Raw genomic sequence first — 20,204 nt, forward strand, 5'->3', positions numbered from 1 at the left:
CCGAAGTTAGTTTATTAGGAAAATCAAACATAAAAGGCAATAACGTTGGACCTATGCCTTTGAAGTTTTTAAAGTGGTAAAGATACTGAAGGAGGAGGAGTATGACAAGTGAAAAAGGAACTTACCATGTTGCTGATTGTAAACTTGTTGTGATTCCATCGGCTCATTTGCGACCTGGACAGAAAATCATTTAAATCAAAGGCACGTATCAATGAGATACGAAATCAATGAGCATTCAACATGTTAACCGTAAAAAATTTCCAGTATACAATTCATTGCAAGATTAAAGTTCTTGAAATACACTGTTATCTTTCGATGACAAAAAGTCAGAGAGACGACATAAAATGTTTCATTCGGCCACCCTATTTATGAATTACCAAAATCTTCGCGCGGAGGACACCTACTTAAACAATTTTTCGAATATTTTCTTTAATTAACATTTGTTGTTGATATTAATTTTATTAATGCTGTCATTTTTGTTGTTGCTTTATCTTGTTGTTGCTACATTATCTCACTTCAAACATATTCGATTTTTCAAAAAATTTACTTCAGAAGAAACCGATACCGTTGCAAACAAACTTTTTCGGCAGGTATGTAGTTATGGCAGAGCGAAATTTTATTTTGAACAAAATTAGGAATGAATTGGGATTCCAATTCAAAGCGTCGATAAACCACAATAAAACTCTGATGAGTATAACAGGGACTACTTCACACAAGCAGATATAGCAGACAAGCATACTTATTTTTATAAAAGGATATAGATGGCATATTGGCATTTTATTCGGCATAGACCGAGTGGCTTAAAGGATAAATGCCTTGACAATAGCACAGACAAATTAGACTAAGACGCTTTTACAAGATTGATTATTAGTATATTGTGCTCGTTGTTTTAAAAGTATGTAAATTGCGCGGAGTTAAGACATTTTATTTGAGAGGGTAGTCAAATATAAAAACAACATTATGCAAAGATAATCTTGTTTTTCGTAGATTTTAAATCATATTCTAAATTTCTTGGATACCTAGATGTTCAGACGGATTTTCGTATCACTTGTAAAAGAAAATGTGTACAGAGAGGGATGGGTTTTCTTCTCTTTAAAACTCGATTATGGCTACCAATAAAAGTGCACGTTCAAGTTAACGATTAGAATATTTTTTATTAGAAACACGACATCCCCTGATATGTAAGTCAGAGGACAAGGTGAAAATGTTCACTACACAAAAAACTCGTTGTCTTATAGCTTTGATCGTAAATCAAGCAACTCTACCTTTTCCTTTATTCCTTTTAGCTTTCTTCCTCCTTGTTTCATTCCCATAAACCTTCTACTTTTCCCCCCTTCTTTCTCCCCTCCCCTTCTCCTCCACCTCTCCTTCTCTCCCACCTCCCTATCTCCCCACCTCTCCTTCTCCCACCTCCTCCTCTCCCCCAACTTCCCTTCTCTCCCACTTCTCCTTTTTCCCCTCTCATTCTCCCCAGCTCCCCTTCCCGACTTTTCACAGCTTTTCTATGCCACTGTCATTTTCACAATTTAACTCCAGAATGTTCAATTTTTATAAAAAGTGATTGCAACTACATACCTCTGCTTCATTTTCTAATTCAGTTTTCTCATCGTTGTTGTTGTTGATCTCATCAATATTGCTCACTGACGATTTCCTTTGATCCAAGCTCTCGTTGGTTGATAAACTCTCCTTTGAACAATACCCGCTTTCTAGATATGACATGGGAGAACCTTGTATACCTGGATGGAATACACTCGAATCGCCATCGACATCGACGTTCAAATCAGCGATTCCATCGGATGCGACGCTGCTACATTTACGCTGTCGTAAATTGTCGTTAAGTCTTTCTTTTTCGCCAGTATCTACATTCGTAACTTCCAGTGTGGTTGCTGATTCATTTTTTTCAGTATTTATATAGGACGAGCTTGCTGCTTGTTCTGCTATATCGTGCTCGTCACTCTCCGATAGCCGAATATGTTCTCCTTTCCTTGTCACTGATGTTTTACGGGTCCTACTTTCCGCTTCCATGAGCTTCCCTTTCATGTCTGGTGACAAAGTCGGATCAAAGAAAATTCTCGAGTAATCGAAACGCCCTTGTCTTGATGGTCGCAAATAACTTTTTGAAATATTCGGTTCTGAATGATGTTTACTGACTTCTGGTCTTTTGTTACCAGTTGTATTTTCGATATTTTCACTATTATTTCGATTTACAAAATTAACGTGCATATCATAGGTATTTACACTGTCCTCCTCCTTGGAAAGAGAAGCAAAATGCCCAGATTCATTCGCTGTCTCTCCGTTCTCTCCTCGGCCATTTCCACCTGCTCCCCGTTCATTCGACTTGTCAACATTCCGACCACCTTGAAGATAAGTAGTGGATGAGCCTTCTGCTCTTTCACCGGTATGGATGCGATCGTTTATTTCTGTTTCGTAACTTCTCATATTCAGGTCCATTCTTGTCTGACTGCTCGCTTCTTCTGCATACGATTCTGTTGAAATATCAATATCTGAGAAAACAGAAGTTAAATTCGCTCTTCTTCTTCTAGGCCCAATCCAGCGATAGCTATTATCCAAGTCTATATCATCACCACCCATTTTCGGTCGACCGGTCACAAAAAATGTAGGTTCTGATTGGCTCCTTGTACCCCTTAAACTACCACCAAATCCGGACTCACGATAGGCTTTATTAGGTCCCGAATTATTACGCGTACGATAATTAAGTTTTTCTCCCTTTATAGCTGACGACCAACCAGCCTTTTTGAATCCGTGAAGCCATAAATGAAGTAAATCAGCACTTTCTGTATCGAATAGAAATATTTTCGAGCCAACTGAGTTTGGATCAGTTTCATTCAAAACAAAGAAAGTATTCGCTTGAGCTCGTTGAGCGGATATCCAGCTACTGCTGCTCATAAAACAGTGAATGGGATCTGCACTTGAGTCCGGACTTTCATGAACACGTAGAAGACCTTCGCACAGAGTGCAGAAAACCGTAGACCATCTACTTATTAGGCCGACTTTGAATTTAACTCGTCCCGAGTACACGACTTCCTCGTCTTCCATCGACATCATGAACGGTTCACATGCCTGTGAAAATCAAAAAAATTATTGCATAAAGTGTGTTGATAAGCTGTGGTCTTAGATAATTTCTTGAATCTAGAAACCCAGTCTCTTGAATGGGCCCACGACAAGTAAACCGAAACTTTCGCAACAGAGGGTCATTCTGGATTTTAATTCACATATCGATTAAATGGGCACCCAAATTCTGACACTTGAGACAAAATGTACAACAGGGCACGTAACTCATATTCCACAATGGTCACCTTTAACACATAGATCAAAATCAATCGAAATTAAAAGCCAATAGAAGAGACCTTTAGCCCAGGGTGCAACTGCGAAAGGTAAGCCCTTTCATCCAAATACAAAAACTGTTGTCGCAAATAGAGCGACAGCAATCAATCCTAAAGACAACACAATATCTGATGTCCTTCAACGGTGAAGAGCAACAAACTTTTGGATGGGCAATGTTGGACAATTTTTGTTTGGTGAAGCTAAACAAGAAAGGAAATTAAGCCCTGTATGCCGGGGCGAAAAATTAGTATTCGTTTGATCTAATTCATCTTGAAAATTTATCTTATTACATTGGATTCTCGTTGCCATTTTGCTTTGTCCCTGAATTCTATCTTCGGATTTATATTATACTCATTGCAAGATTCACGGAATCCGGTGGACAGCCTATCCTGCGGTTCTTCCTTCTCACTCAAGAAATTAAATGGTTACATATTTTGCAAAATAACAACTAATGCATTCATTATATAGCCAATTTAGAATTTTTCATTGCCTTGGTCTTACTTAAAAGTAACAAAATATATAATGTGTATGTAGTGTATTTGTGAGAAGTCCCTTTGCATCTCCACTCTTATTTTCATTTCAGCGCTCGAATGTATGTGGGTTTTGGTACCTTGAGTATTATAGCTTATACATCGGGACAAGAACTTTGCTTTCAAGGTGACAAGGAAACGACTGAGGTGTTTATGCCCAAATTTCTTCTATTGACATTTGGAGGGCAACACCAGAACAAGTGTCAAAATCTTTGGCATAGTGGTTTAGTAGGAGAACCCTTATCCTTTGAATACTTCTCCTACTAAATAAATTGACATTTGACCTGGAACACAGCAGCGCATACAGAGATTTTTCATTTTTATGTCTCCTACTTCGGTTGTTCGACATTTGCCTACAAATATTTTATTCAAGATATTTAGCTTGATCTTTACTATTTTTCTATGAGATCTTTACTTTTTGACAATTAGCATCTTTCTGCTCATTGACCGTAATCTTCAATTGATTTTAGAGGTTTTGATAATAGGATATGTATTATGATACAGCTATAAGCTAAGAATCTTTAGGTAAGGCCGCATTGTTGAAAGTAGTGGAATTAATAACTCTAAATTCAAGCAGAAGAGAGAATAGCTGAAACCATCAAATTCAATCGCAACAAACGGAGGGGCTATTCACTCTTGAAAAAACCACGATATTTGCAGAAAGACAAAAGGATTTCCAGGGATTTTCAGATGAAACCATTGGAATTCAACCAAAGGTGTACGAGATTTTCATAGAGTGATTAGCCCCTTGCAACAAACTATCCCAGCATCGCCTCTGTATTGCCTTCTAGATGAAATTGGTGGCTAAGGATTACTCCATTGCATTTATGTTAGTCTGTTTCAATGCTTGGAACACTTTACTTCAGTAAAGCGTATATTTAAGCAGAGCTCGAAGTAGGGGAATACAACTTAATCTAAGTAGATTGATAGCTTGCTAGAATCTTGCAAATAGCATTTACGTGGCAATAAAAATTTTCCCTTGACAAAAAGAATCAATGGCCTTTTTTACACAAATAAAATGCAATAACGCTAGCTAAAGGTAGCAAAAATATCAACTCCCTAATACCATTGAAGGGTCCTGAATTCCTGCAATCAACAGGAGTGATAAAAGGACTCAATATCTGTAATTTGACTATCTAAACAAAAAACATGTTTTGTTAAACTCATCAAGGATTGTTTTGTTTAGGTGCATGTCGGAAATACCAACGGCGTCAGTATTTCTAATAGCAACAAAAAGGGTATAATTGAAACTTATGTGTTTAAATAAAAGCATTTACTGTAATATTTTCTGACATTATTGCGGTTAATGTTGAATATTGTGAAATAAATTCTCGACAATACGGCTCCAGTGTTTAATTTTGAAGTAAAAGTTGTTGCAGCTGTTCAATATCCAGCTCAATATGGCAGCAAAAAAACTGAGCCCTGGTGGTGTTTTGCTTAGACAAGGGTATCTTTCAATGTGAGCAAATACCCTTGGAAATATAGTTGATAGGGAGACTTGTTGGCCAAATTCATGGAATGTTCTTCCGTGTCAAGTCCAAAACGCAATTCAGCAAAGGTGCATGAACCGGAAGATACCAGGGGATATTTGGGGATCTTGGGGGACACCGGTGATACCAAAGGGCAATATTTTCTCCAAATGTACACATTGACAATGCACAATTTTTTTTATTCATGATGCCTTTTTTCTTTTGGCACAATTTGTCCTCATTTCACATTTGCTATAAAGAGGACGCTTTCCTACCAAGCACTTTCGATAGATGCAACCAATCGGTGGTAAATCTCATAACATACCATCGTTGATGACACAAAGCGTCTATCAATGATCTTGAAGACTTTTTAATACATCAATCAAACTTTTGAAACAAAATGATGAACTATGGGTTGTGGTAAAACCCACTTGACCTATGACAAAGGTAATCGGTTCCTAAAGACGCAGTATTTTGGCATTTGCCGCCCAGCTGTCCCTTGAACCCTTTGAAGAGAGACAAAACACTTCTTTGTACATCTGAGGGGATGTGACAATATTTTGGTTTATTTTGTGCATGGGATGAACCACAAGAAAATTTAACATATCGTTTTATTTCCTTAAAAGAACACGGTTTGTAGGAGCATGGAGGCTTGATTTGCTACAAATTAAGAACAGCGTAAGAACATGTCAAGCATCCGTTGCTAAACAGAAGACAAAAAATGTGTTTTGAGAATTTTCTCTCATCATAATAATCCGTGCAGCCTAAAACTTTCTTGCAGAATATCTTTTTAGTGGTTATAGAAGCAATTTAAAGCTTCTGCAAAAGGTATCTGCATGCAGTATCAAAAAGTATCCTATCAAATGAAAGGGACTCTGTAAAGTCCCTAGTTGTGATATGGTAAACGACAATTTCCAATGAATAATCGTTATATCATAACCAACCATTTTATCTCTAACTGTTTTATCCCATCCAGATCTTCAGGTACCTTATGCTACATTTAGGTAATACCATATACCAGGCACCAGGGGCGGCTCCAGCCTGGGATAATTTGGAGGGAACAAAAGGTGTGTCAGAGACCACGCCCTTTTGGACCACGCCCTCTCCCCCTGTTTAAGACGGGTAATATTACTACTTCTAAGACTTTAAGAATGGAATGGAATGTTAATACTTCTAAAAGATTTGTAAATCTTGTAATATAAAAACATTAATGATATCTGAATCAGTCCTCTTTGAAGGACAGCTATCTTTTCCCGACATGCACGTAAACAGCATGTAACAAAAGTCTAAAGAAATCTTTAACAAGATTGCTAAGACACGTCCAACATATTTCTGTAAAGTTCTTGCTTCCCCTCCAGTTACGTCGATAAAATTTGCGACAAAGAAAGCGTTGTTACACCGCAGCCTGAAGATAAATCTATCTATCTATCGTGTGTTTGCAAAGATAATCGATGCAAAACAACGTTCTCGAGCCAAAGGTCAATTGGAATAATTAGTAGATGAGACAGGCATTGCACTCTTGAATTGTAATGAAGAAGTGCTTGCAAAAGTTTAGTTTTAAGCTTTCAAGTCCAACATTTACCTACTCTTGTAAAGTATAACGCCCGACAAGCAATGATTTGGAGCTTTTGAACAGAACAAGTGAACCATCTAAAAAGTTATCAAAAAACAATAGCTAGAATTGGAAAAGAGCTCCACACCCCATTACCGGGGTCTATAAGGAAATCAGGCATCGGACCCGTTTTTGTTCTTATATGTTTAATCGCCTTCAAACACACAGAAACAGGGACCGCGTAAGACGGGGAGGTTCAGGGGCTTTAGCCCCCCAAATAATTTCCAAAATGTACCTTGAACTATACAAAATATCGCCCTGTCCTTGGTTTTAAGCATGTTTCGCCCCCTCAAAGCGTTTTAGCCCCTTCAATCTGTAATATGCTCCGTGGGCCTTGCACTGGAAGAGGTTACAAAGAATTCTTATCAAATTTAAATGAAATGTCCTCCAAAGACAGTTTGTTCCCTTGGAAGTTTGGTACAAAAAAACTGTGGCAAAAGATACAATTAGTTGTACTTACTCACCATTCAGGATTTCAGATGTAGTATATTGACTGTTCAGCGACTGTGCATTGCAAATGTGTACACACGTCGGGGCATCAGCAATGTCTGTGTTATCCACCGAGACTCGAGCCGCGGTTGTAATCATAACACTGCCTAGAATGCGATTACATGTCAATGCTTTCATCCCATTAAAATGCTGTACATGTTAAACAAAACCACGATTACAAAAAGTTGTAATATCCATATTAAATCTAAAGCTGGTACAGTAGCATAACAATGTCACGCAATTTATCTATGAACTCATGAATAGAGGAAGGAGAAATGATATTTAAAAGACGTATCAATGGGTTTAGTCACGGACCAATCCGTTAAACAAATGGAATAAAGCTGGTAACAATATAAGAAAAACCACATCTTTGAAGAACGACAAACTGAGCGACACAAAGAAACTAAGTAGCACTGTGATGCTTAAAAAGCAACATTTTCTTCCAAATCCCAAATGCGGTTATTTCTCTTGACCCCACTCAATGCTCTATCTTTCCTGATTCTTCAATATATCAACTTTTAGCACTTGGTGTCTATTCCCTTGCTTGCAAAGTCTGTACGCAGGCTATGTGCAGCGTAACAGTTGAGTATAGTATCAAACAAATGTAAACACCTTTCACAGGTATTAGAAAAATCGTTACATTGTATCGCATTTGTTTATATCCTTAAAAATGTTGTCGGGTAGAGAATCATCTGCATGTTAGAAGATTCTGCGATGTGCCTCTGCATAGTTCGTATACTGTCTTGGTCAAAACACAAGATTTTTGCAAATTTCCACAATTATGCTCCTCTTCCCTTATAAAAAACATTGCCCTATAGCTCAGGTGATGTCCTGTTGACCTCTGTCGAACTGCTATGATGGTTTACTCAAAAACTAACGCTTTTCGGAGGGGGAGGCTTGACAAGAACTAGAAACTTTTAACAAGAAACGTTTTTTGACAAGAAACTTTCTAAGGAAAAAGATTGATTCTGCAGGCCAATCCCAGGACTTTTGTCGTTGATTTTTTCCGTTGATTTCAAGCCATAATGACAGCGTCAAATTGTATTGTAAAAAAGCAGTTTCGTAGTATAAAACGAGATTAGGTTGTCGAGAATAAGTAATGCACACCAGATTAAGTTCAAAATAAAACGAAATTCAGTATACATTTAGATAAAAGAGATTTGAAACCAAGGACTCTTATGCCATAAAAATTTGGAACAAAATGGCGGCTCAAAACCGCAGTACAAATCTAAAAATCCAATATGCTTCGCGGGAACATTTTTGTCATTTCTTTCTGGTTTTTTCTTTAGAAACAGCATAATAGTGATTGAGTAAAAGATTTCGAACATTTGGCTAAACGTTCAAAAATGTTTCATTCTCCAAGAGATAAAAAGGACAGGCTTATCAGCTATCAAAAGGCTCCTGTTTTCCAAAAAACCACTAATGCAATACAATATCCAGAATACAGTATGACTGAAAGGCTAGTTGGCTTATTATCCCATGATCTCATAAGTAACAAATCAAAAAAACGATAAAACATATTGCGGTGAAATACCATTTCAATATTCTTTACCTCTCCAAGAGGAAGTCCTAGTAGCATTTCTAAATTCACGACAATCTGATATCTATAGAAGCAGTATTCCAGGAAGAAAACTCCCCCTCAGTCTTCAACAAAACTCACACTCAAAACAAACCATTTACTGTCTTCGTGATTCCGAGAAGAAAATGGAAGTCAGAATGCATTACCATGACAACAAGATGGCCAGCATGCAGCCATTTAACAAAGATGATCTTCGGATTAATGTCCCGGCGTGTTTGACACAATAAAACATTCTTCATTGGTAGTTTCAAAAGGACATGCATGTTGTTGCTACAAAATATGGTTCTTAAGCTACGCTGAGTCAACAACAACTCTGGTCACTACTGCTAAGTATACACTGTTGAAAAGGGTGATTCTGCATTTGGTACATGAACCCAGAAAAAGTGTATATGCTTCAACTGGCCAATAAGAAAAAATTATATTGGTATTATTGAAGATTTGGAAAGAAAACAACACTGTGATTCTTTAACAACTTTTTGTTCTAAGTCAACCATTTGACCGCCGGTTTTTCTGTTAAGCCTTATCTAAAGTTTTCATTACATAATAAGCAAACTTTGACAGTCTCTTCACGTAGAAAAGTTTAGAATCTACACAAAATTAATCTACGAATCTACATCTGCCTAGAATATACATAAAATCTGAACAAAATCTACCCAGAATTTGCACCAAATCTGCACAGAATTTGCATAGAATCTTCATATCAAGATCGCTAACATCATTCACAGCTGATTACTTCGTTTTGGTTCTGTGGAAAGCCTGGCCCTGTGACATTCACTACCTACCGTTTTCTCGAGCCATCTATAAGCTGTTTAGTTGATACACCCCATCTGAATTCTATCGTCACTTGTTAACTCTTTTGCAGGTTGCTTTAAAATGTTTAATTTGTAAAATCGAACATCACAGACTATTAATATCAGATAACATTGCAAATTTTCAAAACAATAAGATAACCAATACTATTTTAAACCATATTGAAATGTAAATTTTTTAACCACTGTAATATTTTTAGCTGCAGCTCAAAACATTCAAATCTCACTTAAGAGAAACATATCTGCTAAGCTTGTGTATCACAAATGTTTTCATTTTATCACTTCATTTTAAAAAGTCCAGTTTACAAACAAAGTTCATCCTCTTCCTGTTAGCTCCTATTCTTATCGATGTTGTCAAAATTTAGTTTCAAGTAAAAGTGTTGTGAATAACTTTGTCAACTGTGTGCAAAAGTGCGCTGTGTTAGGTAAACAGATGAAAAAGAAACTGATTGATAACCGACAAAACGACAATAAAAAATCAAATGAATTGACCAGAGGTTATGTTTTGTCTACAGGACTTCATGGTTTCGTACAAGAATAAAACAGACATTGTCTCTTCCATAATCATTTTCTTCGATCTTTGTTTAGGTCCTTAATGATATAAGATATGATAATGTGCAAGATATGATAGGGATGATAGGGAAACAGTGATCAATAAAATTATAAAAATCTTGAAATGCTTTATATAAAATTGTATTTCAATATACAAATTACGTCTTAGGATAGCAAAAGATGTTTATAGTCAAACAAGATTCAGATTGGCATCATATAAATTTTATCTCTCTCCTAAAGTCTAAAAACGTAATTTTTCTGGCCCTGTGGTTTTGAAACCCTGCTTTTAAACAAAATGCATTTGTTTGACTTTTAAGTGTGTCGAGAGTGCAAATAAGGCGACAACAAAAATCCTAAGTTGGAATTTCTTGATTTTGACCACATAATCTGTAAGAACATCATAAATTCATCCTAAATGCAATATCAGTTAAATATGTTCAAAATTGGGTGAGATTTGGTTAAGGAAAGTTCTCATGTTCGCTAATCTTTACGCAGCTCTTGCCTGGCTCATGATGTTATGAGCAGAGACCAAGAAAAGAACCTGAGCTCGTGTGATCATATCCCAATTTGCATTATCAGAGATAATTGATACACCTTTTTCGGGTTATACCTATGGTCGAATTCCTAAAGAATTCTTAAAATATATATTTTTGTGACACCATTACTTAGGAACACTATTGAGCAATTTACTTGTATTAAATAAGCCGATAAGCTTAATACAAGAATATTGTTGGTTGGACTATAAAGCAGCTTGGGACAAGATTTCAATAAACGAAATGTTCCGCAAAAAATCTACGAAGTACGATGTCTTGTTCGAAAATCTAGTACATGAAGCAATCATGCTCCTTCGCAGTGTCCAGTTAGCGCAGTGTGTTGGCCGTAAGATTTAAGATGACTGATTTTATAGCTGCTGATATTGAATTCGTAGGCGTATTCTTCATTACGCTGTAGCACAGCAGCCGAACAAATATATAATGTTCGTGTCTATATGAGTCGGCTGAACAAATATACGTACACTGCAGTACTGTGTAGCACTGTCGCCGAAATTCTAATAATAGACTAAATATTGTAATCATTGTAAACAGCTAGTTGGAGCGTTATGATAACACTAGTAATTAGTATTTTGAAGCACTAGTAATGCAATTATTCAATTAACTATAAATTACTGTAGCAAAATCCTTTAATAATAACTGCATCATAAATGCTTCATTATTGCCATGAAACAAAAATTGGTTAAGGCTCCAAGTCACGTGATTTGCGATACGTCGGAATTCTGTTCGAAGGCATGAGTGATTTGATAATATAATGAGCGAATGAACTGAGTACCAGAATGAAACAAATATGGTTTTGATAGTTACTTTAAACTATCAAAACAGAATTTATTTCATTCTGGTGATAACTATCAAACTATCAAAACTAAATTTATTTCATTCTGGTACTAAATTTATGCGCTCATTACATTATCGTTTTTTGGATGAAGTAAAACACACAACGTACCTGTTAAATTTGATTTTTGTGAGAGATTTGATTTAGAGAAGAAAGGTCTTTTGTCACGTGAATAGTAAAACTGGCTAGTATGGAATCTTAGTAGATTTCTGAATTTTTATGGTTGCATATTATGAAGAAAATATTCAGTTACTTTCTCAAAACTCGACATGTTATTAAAGTCTATTCTGTTACTTGAAAATTCTAGCTAATCAATTAACCAATTATAATAATTTCATTAAAAAGTGCACTTAGCTGCTGTTTGTTGCATTTAAGAGCCAGTTCTTAGAACTAACTATTTCTGTCTATTTAATCTACGGATTCGAATCTACGGGCAATGACCATATACAAAACCCAGGCAAGCACTAACAGGTACGGATAACTCTTTTAAAGTGTTGGCTCGAATAAGGTACTAGCTTGTAATCATTGCTGCAAATAAAACTCAAAATAAATGATTACAAATAAAACCTTTTCCAATTCTGCACTAAAAACCAGTTTACTTATTTGGAGAAGATATGAAAACATATTAAAGCAGAACCTACCACTCTATTTCAGTTGGACTTCCACATCTAGGACCTGTTTGTATGCTTTTACTAGAAAATTCACTCTCTATTCCTAGAAAATAAAATGAGCACCAGATATAAATAGAATTCGACTTATAGATACACTAGCCACGACCTATAGGTGCACCACATAGAAATGATTTTGTAATCCTGTATCAGTTTTGGGGTGCCACAAAAAGATATTGATAATGATGAGAAACAAATCTCTTTAAGTTTTCTTCAAAAATGATGATAGGGAACGTACCATTAATTCATAAAAAGCAAAAAATATCAAATTGCCAAAACAGAACCCTCGCAAAATGAAAATTGAATAAGAAAAACTAAATATGCTGTTTAGCTATCATTGTAAATCTATATATTATTCAACAAAATCGTTATCTTATTTCAATTTCAAAACATTTAAACATACAAAAACTAAATTGAGAAAATCCTAACATGAGGTCGAATACCTGTTTGCCTTGGCTTCATCTTCACTTTGAAATACCTTTAGACATTTATATCTAGGCATCAAACTCACCTTAGCGAATTAAAACCAGGTCTATAGAAATCAGTTGGATTGTACATTACGTAAAGATTACATAAACTACATTGCTCGGAGAGGGGCATGGGCGACTATTTACAATTTATAAAATTTAGTGTAGTATACCACGACATTTCGTTTGAATTGTGTATTGTCGGAAACCATTTACATGGGCATGTAAAACAGATGATCTCCTTCGAGTAAAAATGTTTCAAGTGTCCTTTCTGTACAGTTTCTCGGTTCTTTCTGGGTTTTTTTTTCTGATTAAGTGTAGAAATCACTGTAAATCATCCCTAACTCCTCTTAAACAAACCAAGATGGCCGCCGAATGGCATTGTAGCTAAATAGGATAGTTCCCTTGGCACAAACGCTAACAACAGACAGTTAGAATTAGCAATTTGCTGAAGACTATTCAGCATTAACAGCGTAAACTTTGACCATAAAGGTGCAAATATCTATTTGTTTAAATTTCTTATGCTTGTGGCTACTGTAAATTTAGACTGAGAAGACTTCATTGAAGCACTTAGACGTTTAAACAGCAGGATTGTGTTTGCACCTGACTTTATAAAGAATACGGGTTGTTCTGCAAAGACGTGAGGAGCAAAACAGCTGTTACTACAAATATTTCTTTTAAGTCTAACTATATATTGAGATTCTTTGCTTTATAAAACTCTTTGCTTTAAAAAACCTAAGGAAAGATTCATTACACTATCTGAAGAATTCTCTAATCATTGTGATCAAAGTACAAGAGAGGCTTCCCAACTAAAAATCTAATTTAATGTTAACAAGATCGGTTTTTAGTGAAAATAGATGCAGTAGTTGGAGGCAGTGGACCTTGGCTCAGCACTAAGCAGTATTGTGAAACAGGTCTAACAGATATTCATTGGAATTGGAGGAGGTTGGTAAAACAAATAAAAAAACCCAAAAAAGGTTATTTGTATTACTACATTCCCTGAGATGAAAGAGTAACAAAATAGCTATCAGAACGGTATTTCCGGGTCCTTACCCATGAGGCATTCTGATCTGCCAGTCTTGTGGAAACAGCAGAGCTTTGTAGACTCCAATAAGGATGTAGGATAAAACACATTCCCTTAACCAGGGTCCTTATAAGCATTTTTGTAAAAAAATCTCGTGCCTTGAGAGATTTTGAAGGATTTTACATATAAGAGACATGTTCCCCATTAAAGTATTTAACTGCAAACATAATATTCAACTTTGGAATCTCACCAACCAAAAGTTAAAGCAAATTCTTAAAAAAGGGCTAAGGAAATCAAAGGCTAAGGCCCAGTAGAGCCATCGTATTAGGGTGAGAAAATCGTTGAAATTTCCCATAAAATAGGTCCAGCTAAATGCACAATATAGGTCCAATAATTTAGAGTTTGTGCTATCATTGTGGGTACTTGTTAGCATCACTGAACTTCTTTTGTCAGCATCGCGACTCAAACAGCTAAATGCTTCTACCAAAAAGCCTAATTCTAAAAACTAGCTACAGCATATTTATACGCTTATTATGCATATAAATATATTGAAATTTATGCAGAATAATTTATTGATGGCAAATGTTCGTTTTCTGTTATGCGGTCCATTGCTTGCTTCTAACTAAATTCGTCTGAAGATTAAAACTAGCTTTGTTGATGTTTACCTTTCTCCCACACTTTCATTAAATCTTTCCTTGACAGTAACGTATTTCAGGACTTAAATGAGATGCATCCGCCAGTTTTTACACAGATTTTTGTTCAAAATGAAAAACCCCTGAATGAAATTCCTTAGATATTCCCACGTTTTTTCATTCTCATTGCTAATTTTGAGTAACTGGAAACGGAAATCGTGAATAAACAATAAACAAAGCAAAAATACAGTTTCGTACATCTGATATCAAGCGAAAATTAATAGTTAAAAAATTTATCTTATTCGGCTTAAAACGAGAAATTGCATTTTACACGTTGCTAAAAGCCTTAACGTACCGCAATTAATTTTCATTCAGATTCATTTCCGCAAAGATTTTCAATATTTTCGATATACCCGTGTCTGAACATTTTAACAATGACTTTCGACAAATTTCCTTCTTAACAGAAACCTAACCCGGAAGATTTAAGAAAGAAAGGTCCTATCTGTTTCTTTTTATCATATCTGCTTCTAATCTTAACTCCCTCTATCTCTACTTTCTTTTTCAAAATGAAACGTGCAGGAAAATCTATCCCAAAAATTGCACATGCAGACAGAAGCCCAATCAATCCAGCTTTGTAATTCTGATACATAATACATCTATCTTTGTTGATTCAAAAAATGGTGTATATGATCTTCATAGATTTACCGTTAAGATAATAAACAGAAGAAATGATAACCTAATGGTTCCTTTTCTCAAGAAACTGCCAAAATTCATTGATAAATAGTTTTCTTGCAAAGTTAATCAGGGTCACATACAGCAGCACACTTCATATTGTTGCCTTTGCTGATGATGTAGATATTGCAGCCTAACTTTAAGATGAACTTTTCATTTGGCCCCAGATTTGAGGATTGTCAACCAAGTGAACTATGAGATGTATGCATTGTATTGCTATGTAGCAGGGAAACCTGTAAATATATAATTAAAAAAACCAAGCAGCGAGACTTAGCATGGATTGCCAATAGAGTCGTTGTTATATTGACGCCTACTTTTTTGCAGATTTCTGGAAAATTTTAGCGGTTAGTATTAATTTAACCACGGATTACCAGGCTTAATGCCGAAAAGAATTTGCGTAAACTTTAAATAGATTATCGCCAAAGATCTGGAAAATCCAATTGTTTGTTCACCTGTGTTGCGAAATAAGTCTTTGGCTATTGCATGTGGAGACCTGTGCCTGCTGAATTCGTTTATCAATCTCGTTGCTTACCCCTCCCAGATCAGGCTTTCCATTAAAAACAAGCTGCAATCGCTTTTGTCGATTGATTTGTAGCTAACAAGCCTTGAAGGCTATGTGAAAATTGCAGCAAAATATACACCAAAATATTTTTCTTCTAATTGATTTAAGAAAACTTTTCACTCCTTAAGACACAAAGGCCTATATAAAAACCTTTAAGACCTTGTAACTAAATTTTATGTTCAACACGCAAGACCAACGTCAAGGGACGGATTGGTGTCCCTCTTCTTTACATGCGATTTTGCTTAGAGAACTCTTGGATGAAAGGAATTTCTGTTGTCAACAATTTGCTAAATGAACTGCCGTTGACTACCAAAAAACCATAGAAACGGACGCCTATTTCAAAATCTAAGTTATAACGATAAACGATAAAATACCTGTTTTAAACTATCACACGTTGAATGTAAAAGAATTTTTAAATTGTTTGGGAACTTATCTAGTACCGAATAGGAGACGGACCATCTCCTTTGAGCAGGAACTACTATGTCACGACATCTAAATGTTGGGGCTATTGCAGATGGATGCTAGCTGAGGCTTTTAACAACTTGAATCAAAACGATGCTGTCACTGCTTGAAAACATTGCTGGTATCTATATGCAAACCTAGTTCCTTCGAATTATTTGTGGTCTAATACTTTCAATTAGCGCAATTGGGTGTCTGACTGGAAGATGGTTTTTGGTAGGAAAATATTCGGAGCTTGTCAAGTCTAGAAGTCAAAGATGAACTTTAGTGGTGGGACATTGGAAGCTGGTCATTGTATGGCCTATGTTAAAGAAGCAAAGATAGACTTAATCAAAGTTATGTTCGAAATACAATGCTCATTACAAAGTGGCAGAAGACCACTTTGATTAAGACTTCCACGTCTATCGGTTGATGATTACATCCTTATAAAACGCATTCCCAAATCAAAAGAGTCTTATGCAATGAGCTGTAAAAAGATTTGTTCCAACTTACCGTAATGTTGCAAAAATTCCCCAAAGTCGTTAAAGAAGTCTGTCTTTGCAAAATTCAAGGAAACACAAAATGAAAACCGACAAACAAACGCTTAGGTAGGATTCTAACCAGATATAATACGATTCTGGATTTGAAAAGAATGCAGTGGCGACCTGCAGTTCTATTGCTAGCCGGGGCATTCTTATACCATTGAATATGGAGGACGATATGATTGTCAACTATTGAATATGGAACCTAATCACTGCATAGATCAAATTTTTAATCCACTGGTATACAACTTTGTTCGCAGCAATCGAAAATATCGTACAAAGTTGCACAGTTTGTTTGCCTTGAGTTTTTACAAGAAGTTTTTGTTGCTTGTTTGTAGGGTGAAATTGTTTAACAGTTGAGCACATCGAGAATAAGCGTGGGAACGATGCAAAGCTAAGTTGGTAGCCGAAATCCACTCAGTATATGCTTTACCAAACAAACAATGATACCATTTTGTCTTCTAATTTACAAAGAGGTCTCTCTAATGTGGTTCAGTGTTAGTAACCCTTTGCTTTTGACTCAGGCTTGGATTGTCGTCCCACCGTTATCGTAGAAGTCAAAGGTTTTGTGGGTCGTGATTGGCCAAATTAAAGCCAATCATTTGTGTCCTCTCTCCTGCTGGGTAATCTCGATCCAGATCAGGATATAACTGAGAAAGAGAGGAGCCATGCATGCACATTTTTACCTCATTGTGCATGCATTGGACAGAGAGACGAAGTGTTTGTCAACTCAGAGTTAATCATACTACTTCTGGCACAAAAGATTTTCATACTGTGAAACATAAAAGCAGCTAATGTTTTCTGAATTCTGGAGGGATGATGACTCATTTTACAACTGTGTGACAAATGCAACAGAACTTCAAGCTCCATTTGCAGTCTCTTATCTTCTTTTGTAGTTTCTAAAATCCAAAATAGCTCGCAAGATTTCAGACTAAACCTTTATTTTCCCATTCTTCTAAACAACTTTGTAGTCTCTCACTTTCAATTGCAAACCCTCTCTCTACTTCTCATAATTACATTAAATTTGAGCGTTTTGAAACCTTTCTTAATACCACAGTGGTTGAAAGTAAAGTTACACGGTTGAATGTAGAATATCAAAAAGGTTGAAGTTGTAAATGAAGTTACTGTTGAAGTGATAAGGCTATGAATTGGCTTATTAACCATAACGTAATAAAAATTACTGTTTTACAGGTCTGTCTTTTCGCGCTTCACGATGAAACAAACAGGCTAAGAATGAAACAAACAACGAAAAAGCCTCGAAAAACATATTTTTTAAAGCTTTATATTTCTATTTCTATTAGTCTTACAAAACAATTTTCGTATCTTTCCTAATCCAGTTATTTTTATTTTAAATCTCATCCATCTCATCTATACGCTTTCTACCCCCTCACATATTTTTACCTCGTCTTAAATTCTACGACGTATTTCTACCGCGTTCCATAAAGATAATCTCACGATTCTACTCTTATATTCTCTTTTTAACCGTTACTTCTCCTTTTTACCTAATAAAGAGCTATGCTTGAAACGTTTTGTTACAAATGTACAAAGCCATTATATAACTGTTCTAATTTTAGATCTTTGTAACCAACTGGTATGTTGAACGGAACCATTCTTAGTTGCAACTCCGTTGGTTGGTTTCAGTTGCAACAAGGCCACTCGGAGTTGCAACTGAAACCATCCTGTTCAACATGAAAGCATATTGTCAAAAAGTTTTGCAACTTACCTGAGAAGTATTTTCAGATCCTATTAGCACACACAGCGAAAACATCTAGAAAAGAGTTTTTATGTGTTAAGCGTAAATATAAACATCTATCGCACATCAATTTAGAATTGGTTTTACTTTCCATACGTGTTTTTAGCAAATGAAAGTCTAAACAAAAGTCAACAAAGAACAAAAACAGACTGAGTTGGCAGCTAGCAAATTATATTCGCAATATGATAATAATAAAATATAAAAAGCAATATAAAATCCGACTAAAAATACATCGATTTGATTCCGTTTATATTTTGTAACCGCTTTCTATATCAAGCAAAAAGCTAATAACCAACATGCTATCAAAATATTTTTCTAAGTTATTGTCCGACAACGCTGGCGTCATAATTCTTTGAATGGACTTTTCGCACCAAAATCAACATTTCGGTTTTTTTACCGAAAACCCGAGAAAGAACAGTCTTTTGCATGCTAGACCTCGCCCTTACACGCTAAAGGATTATACATGGCATTTGTTAAGTTCTATTGTGATAATGTGAAAGCATAATTTTGAAAACTGTTTGGGCAAAATGAGACTACATCGCTTTAAGGCAGTCGACAGATACTTAAATGGCTTAATCCAACAATTGGCCAATCAGTGAGCGTTATTTAGAACTATAGATGATGATTGGTTAGTTAATAGTTGATTGTAAGTCGGCTTAAGCCACTTTGAAATCTGTTGATAGCCTTCAAGCTTCAACAAAGAACGTCATATTCCATGAACGTACTATTCACTGGCAGTGAGTATTCGGAACTGAGAATTCGGAAATCTCTATCATCACGTTTAAATAGCTATTCGGGAAGAATGAAAAGATATGCCATGTCAAAAAGGAAAGTAGAGAAATACTTTTATGTCTAAAGAGAAAAAAAGGGCTTGAAACTAAAGATAGCTTGCAAAAATTTTACCTGACTAGAAAAATTCTCTATGGTAAACAAAATATTGACAATATCATTTTTATCTTTTTGTGTCGATTTTACTTCTCATCCAACCACACCATGACTATGCTAAGACATAGAAGATGCCCTATAGGAAAATTTGTTTGACCTCGCTCCTGCAGGAAGCGTCCCAACCTCGATCTCTTCATCTATGCCTCGAGTTGATAGTATGTTCTTGAATATTTATATTTCTAATGTAAGATTAAATTTCTGGAAAATTATTTCTTTGTCTGGCTAAAATCGTTCATTGATAAAATACCTTCATTAGTCCAATTGCTTAGAACATAAAGGCAGAGGAACATTTTTCAGTTTCTATTTTTATACAAACTTTCTAGGATTCCTTTCCTTCAACTTGAAACCCAATCTCTCTACTAACTTGCAAGAACAGTTGGAGGGATGAAGCAGTTAAAAGCAAGTCTATATGATGTGTATATACTCGGTGGAAAGTTTTACATCGCTTATGGCGTAGGAAAATACAACACTGTCTAGATGCAAACGTCAGAATACATCGAGGAAATAATAATCAACATTTAAACGAGATAAATCTAGGCAATTACCTTGAAAGCCGCAATAGGAATCAAATAAATTAAGATATTAGGTAGCAAATTAAGGAATTTGCCAAAGAAAACGTAAGTAACCGCATCCTAAGTGTTGGGGTGAGAATTTTCTACGACTGAAGATG

The 20,204-nt window shown here is 35.7% G+C and overlaps 1 protein-coding gene across 5 annotated transcripts in view; it reads right to left on the reverse strand.

Moving 5' to 3' along the window:
• The window catches only part of LOC135688287 (uncharacterized), a 54,092-nt gene that overhangs the window by 21,847 nt on the left and 12,041 nt on the right, over nt 1–20,204 (reverse strand). For 3 of the 5 annotated variants that reach the window (XM_065205063.2, XM_065205065.2, XM_065205064.2), the window contains 5 exons: nt 18,560–18,604; nt 12,413–12,485; nt 7,421–7,552; nt 1,576–3,081; nt 126–174 (listed from right to left, as the gene is read on the reverse strand). In XM_065205063.2, the coding sequence (XP_065061135.2) occupies nt 126–174; nt 1,576–3,081; nt 7,421–7,423 (1,558 nt within the window). In that variant the 5' untranslated portion in view covers nt 7,424–7,552; nt 12,413–12,485; nt 18,560–18,604. Of the gene's footprint in view, nt 1–125; nt 175–1,575; nt 3,082–7,416; nt 7,553–12,412; nt 12,486–16,807; nt 18,506–18,559; nt 18,605–20,204 lie in introns of those variants that run through there. The other 2 variants (XM_065205068.2, XM_065205067.2) reach the window with 2 other exon arrangements.

The sequence above is a fragment of the Rhopilema esculentum genome, chromosome 19 (assembly GCF_057945365.1).
Source record: "Rhopilema esculentum isolate cy_ngs chromosome 19, ASM5794536v1, whole genome shotgun sequence".
Classification (NCBI taxonomy): Eukaryota; Metazoa; Cnidaria; class Scyphozoa; order Rhizostomeae; family Rhizostomatidae; genus Rhopilema; species Rhopilema esculentum.